The sequence below is a fragment of the Asterias rubens genome, chromosome 7, assembly GCF_902459465.1.
Source record: "Asterias rubens chromosome 7, eAstRub1.3, whole genome shotgun sequence".
In the NCBI taxonomy this organism is placed as follows: Eukaryota; Metazoa; Echinodermata; class Asteroidea; order Forcipulatida; family Asteriidae; genus Asterias; species Asterias rubens.
In genome coordinates this window covers 17,953,341-17,958,563 of record NC_047068.1, presented here as the reverse complement: position 1 = coordinate 17,958,563, position 5,223 = coordinate 17,953,341, and the positions used below count along the sequence as shown (strand labels likewise).

The following is a 5,223-nucleotide window of genomic DNA, read 5'->3' as shown; positions in this document are numbered from 1 at the left end:
TGTTCGTCCCTTGGTGGATCATGGAGGTAGAATTCTACCTCCTTGGTTGGATGGAGCCCTCCTCATGCAATTTTATCTGGTCCAAGTTGTCGTGGATGTGTGTCTGGATTTCTTCTCTCCATCTTTTCTTCTGATTGACTTTTCTTTTTTACATTTCTGTATTGACATTTCTAGGTTTTCCTTTGATCTTACTCACACCCATCTAATGAGCAGGTACTTGCCAGTCATCACCCCCATCAAGATAACATACAGGACAGGACTTGTTTGATCCGCATAAATCTTGCTTCGCCGAAGCCGAAATGCCATATAATGTGACATTTAATGTGCCCATGATTTATTTCCACTGGTTCTTTAAAACAATCAATATTGAATGCGCCAGCCTTATGAAACATTGAGTTCAGAACTGGATTAGTAATTCAAGCCTCTCGTAGCGGGTCAAAGGTCGGAACCCAATGCTTACATTCAATCACTTTTTCGTATGGTAACGATTTCAGATCGATTCGTGTAAGCAACTGATTCTGATAATGATTTGTAGGTGTGTGTTATACGTTAGCGACTCTCGAAATCGGGCCATATGAAGTTGCATGTATTTAGTTTGGACAATCCACAGAGGGCGTGTGACATCCTCACACTCCACAGCTTTGTCCCTTTCCATTCAAGATTGCATCTGGATCGCTGTGGCAGGAGAGATCCCCCACACCATGGCGAATAATATGAACAAACTACTTCCGACAGCGCCCTCTTTTAATTCCTCCTCCTCATCACAAGCCCATGTTAATTTTCCTTTTGATTTATTCTAATTACTCAACAGAATAAATCTGATATTTATCGGGGACTGAATCTCCGGACCTCGTATCTCCTGAAAAAATCTATGAAGCAAAAGATGCAAAGGTTCTATAATTTGTAATACAAAAGAAGTTATCAAACAAGAGGTTTTAGGGAAACAGATATCTGTTTCATTTATCCGTTATTTCTTTTAATTGTTTATAATTTCGGTTCAATCACTTAACAATCAAGTAATTTAATGTAAATAAACCGGAAATAAGATATAAAAGGTATCGTGTAAAAAATTATGAAAACAGCAAAATGCTGCTGGTTCAGTTAGTAATAATAAATATGTACAGTTCAAATTTATCTTTGGCCAGTCTTACATGGTCGCTACATCATCAACTCCGAAATATAAGTACTTATTTTGGAAGAGTAAATTTTTACCTAGACAAACGGGGACTTTGTGACGCTAGGTGGCAGCAGACTTACCCATCTTTCTCAGTATTGGAAACTTACTTAGTAAGTCTTCTGCCACCTAATGTTCCAAAGTCCCACATTATAGAATAAAATGTAATACCGGTCCGACAACCAATAATTGGTTGATCGACGGATCGAAACCACGCCTCTTAATTCACCTGACCAATCAAATGTGCAACTGCGCTTCCAAAGGTTTGCAATTGCCCTAGTCTGGTCCCCCTGACCAAAGATTCCTGACCACAGAGCCTAGTCGGAGATTTTGGGGTCTGGGAACCAGACTACAATTGCCCCTCTGTATTGGTCGAGGGGTGGAGACGCACGTGGTTTGCAAGTGGTGTTGTTGCTATTATTAGATTAGGAACTGTTGTGGTTTGAGCTTGATGAACTATTATCTATCACTACAAAACAACAATCTTGTATAATAAAATAAAATTGTATAAATACATTGCGTTTGACATATATGCACAATTAAATTAACAAAATATACATACTGTTTATATTAAACTATTATACGTCTTCATAATGTTTAATAAACATTCTGAATGTTAAAACAGTTTAAAAATTGATATGCATAATTAGCAATAACTATGAAAGGTTTTAAGCACTCGGTTTCCATTATAAAAAACAATATACAAATCATTTTAAAGGTATAAGGTACAATCATATTTAGACCTAATCATTATTTTATTTAGGGTTTGATCAATCAACAGACGCCGTATAAAATATGTGATCAATTAATACACACATGTTAAGTAGCAGCTGCTATGCGTATGGCCTTATGGGTGCGACTTCAAAATATTCTATATTAGACAGAGGATTTTAGTTTCACTGTAAAAAATATACCAAGTGTCAAAAAACAAATCCTTTACCGTAAAATCTGTGTATTTCTGAATATTTAGCACTTTGCACTGTATGCCATGGGAGTTTATTAAGTGGGGTGCACCCTTATTGTGGTGTGTATGTATTCGTTCCGCTTATAACGTCATCGTAAGATGGCGGTGGTGGTAGTTCCTCTTCATTGAGGGGCGCCCCCATTGGCGGTGGATAGACAGGGTCTTGTAGTGTTCCTCCAATAGTAGCTGTGTACGCAGGAGGTGTTTGTGATGGAACCCCTGTCATCCAAGGAGCAGAAGGGGATACCGGGTCTGCCATAGCTTCATTGAATGATGGAGGTGGGTCGTAGTTAAAGACAGGTATACCACCAGGACTGCAGCAAAATAAGGAGACAAAAACTCATCAATAGTAAAACGAATGCGAAAAAACACTCATTCCAATCAACTTGAAGAAAATGTATTGTGCCTATAAATCGTTGCATTCTCAATCGCTCAAACTGTTTTAAATAAATTCACAGCATTTTTCAACTTTGCAGTTGTAATAATAGTGGCTTCTTATCCGTCACTCAGTAACGCTCAAGGCGCGTGAACATTCAGTATTTCCCTGCAATGTGGGGCTATTGTTTGATGTATGATACCTACTCCTTTTATAATGTGTATCAAGGGTTTGAGGCGCAATGTGCAACCGATCAAACCAGTAACATCGGGGTGAACCCTTCTCTTTTCGATAGTGCACTAAATTCTTTTACGTTAATTACACAACACAACATACGGGACCAACAGTTTTACGGCCCATCCGAAGGACGAAGCATGCACTCATGGTTAGGTGTCTTGCTTAAGGACACAAGTGTCACGACGGGGACTCAAACCACACTCTGCTGAGTGCTGAGCATAGACTCGTTGAAATGCCCCAATGTTATTATTAAGTTATAACTTTTGTCACCAAATGATGGACTCAAACATGGCAGAAGTGACTTACCCATTTGCTGGACTTGCTTCCTCAACTGATGACAGTTCAGTAATGACCACTCCACCTGTGACTGCAGATGGTGCTTGCGCTTGAAGATCAAGGTCGCTGGCCATACCAGCTCTCCTAGCTGCCTGGCGGCTCCGTAAGTTCGTCACAAAAGGAAGAACAATTATCATGAAAAACAAAAACATGGTTGTAATCCCGACTGGTACAGGGACTGCCGGAACTGCAAACCCTACGATAGAAATTGTCAGTAAGACGACGGTTACCACTGCGCACCCACACCACGCTGGTAGCCGGGGGGTAGTTCTTTCTGTTGATGACGATGAAGTGGTTGTGCTGATGGTTACCACTGTAGATTGATTTCCATGATTTGCATGATTAACATGATTTGCATGATGTCGCTGACCACCGAACAGCCCAGCCAGCCCCACGGTAGTCGTGACGTGGCGAGTACGGTGGTGATGATTGCGACGTCGACGGTGTACTTGGTGATTGCGACGCCGTTGTTGAACTCGCCGCCTCCGGGCAGCGCGGCGTCTTGTACCTACCCCCATGCTCCTACTTCTCGTTCGCAAATTTAAGCTTAAAAAAAAAGTTCAGTCGTCAATGTAGCCCACCATAGTAGTCACTAACAAATAGTACGAAGAGAATACAAAAGTCAGATGGCTTTAGCAAGCTGCACTTTGTTCCTACAGAAAGGAAGGAAAACAAATTATATTATTGTATTGTGTTTGAGGATAACTATAGTTTATTTATGATGTGAGACCAATACTTCAAACTCTTTGATTGTTTTTAATCATTGGCTAATAAACCATTCTAATATAATCTTATAATATAATCTAATTTTAAAGCCTAACGAAAATTACACACGCACTCGCACATAAACCGTCGATATTAATTATGCAACGAATACACAATATGAACCGATCCTCCATAAAAATGTTTCTGAAACTGTCATGGTCGGAAAAAATGTTTGAACTCCGACACAAATCCCAAATGGTTTTATACTTGCCTCAATTGAAATCTACTTGTGCAAATACAAATTCGCGCCGCAATTCAAATCTCTACAAACAACACAACATGTCCCTGTGTTGTTTGCTCTACATCAACCTACTGACGAGAACCAACAATACATGTACTTTGATGAAACTAGTTGACATTTTTGTTTGTTGGGCTCTGCTTGAGACACAGAAGGCAATTTTTGGTTATTAAGTTTTTATCCCGATGCAAATTTTACACATTATGTTAGATCGTTGCGGTACCCGCTGCTAAAAACATAGGATTGGAACTGCCTCTAGCTATATTACCGGCAATCTCGGTGGTCTAGTTGGTAAGACATTGCTCTATAGAATTGCATGGGATTCCCGAGTAATGAATTCCTGTGACTCGGGATACGTACTTACACACACATCGGTGTATAATGGGTAAATACAAAACCAATAGTCTTATCCCCGATGCAAATTTAATATCTATTATAAACTTTTATTGTAGGCCAACATGGATCTGGTATTTGTAAACAAACATGGACACACCCGTAGCGGATATAAACACAAGTTATTGCATTAACTATAGCCAATAACAACATGCATACCAAAAATAGCTCCCTTTGGACGGTGGAAAATGTGTTTTTGAATCTTCTTAAAACAACAGTTATGCACAGTCAGCAACATTAAAGCCACTGTCAATGTCAATTTCATACAGCGGCTTTATAAGCAGAGATCGATGCTAAAGAAGTTAACATTATGCCGCAAACCAGCCAAGGGCAGGGGTTACAATACCTTATTCCGTTTCTTATTATACACCTTTGTTGCTAGTTGTTGTGCTTAAGGGCCTGACTGGGCCAAGGTTATGTCACATTTATACAATAATTAATTGATTGACTGTCTCATCAGCATGGCCCAATTTCACAGAGCTGCTTATAAGCTGAATTGCTTAAACAGTAAGTTGTCTGCTTAGCAGAACTTTTGAGTTGGATACCACACACAAATTGTACACGTGACTCAGCTGGTAACTTTACTCTGGTAAGCCTTATGCTTAGCTACTTTTTGTGCTTAAGCAGCTCTATGAAATTGGGCCCAGATGCTTGCAGATGACAGCAACGGACTCGGAGCGTGTCTACTGTAGTCATCAGTTTTCCTTTGAAATGGACCATGGGAGCAGGATGGATTTGAA

At 39.8% G+C, this 5,223-nt stretch overlaps 1 protein-coding gene across 1 annotated transcript; it reads right to left on the bottom strand.

Moving 5' to 3' along the window:
- Positions 1–1,855: 1,855 nt before the first annotated feature.
- LOC117292496 lies at positions 1,856–3,605 on the bottom strand. The gene is made up of 2 exons (XM_033774562.1): positions 3,058–3,605; positions 1,856–2,452 (listed from the first exon to the last, which is right to left on the bottom strand). The coding sequence occupies exons 1-2, from the start codon at positions 3,603–3,605 to the stop codon at positions 2,191–2,193; spliced, it is 810 nt and encodes a 269-aa protein (XP_033630453.1). The 3' UTR covers positions 1,856–2,190.
- Between the last annotated feature and the right edge of the window lie 1,618 nt (positions 3,606–5,223).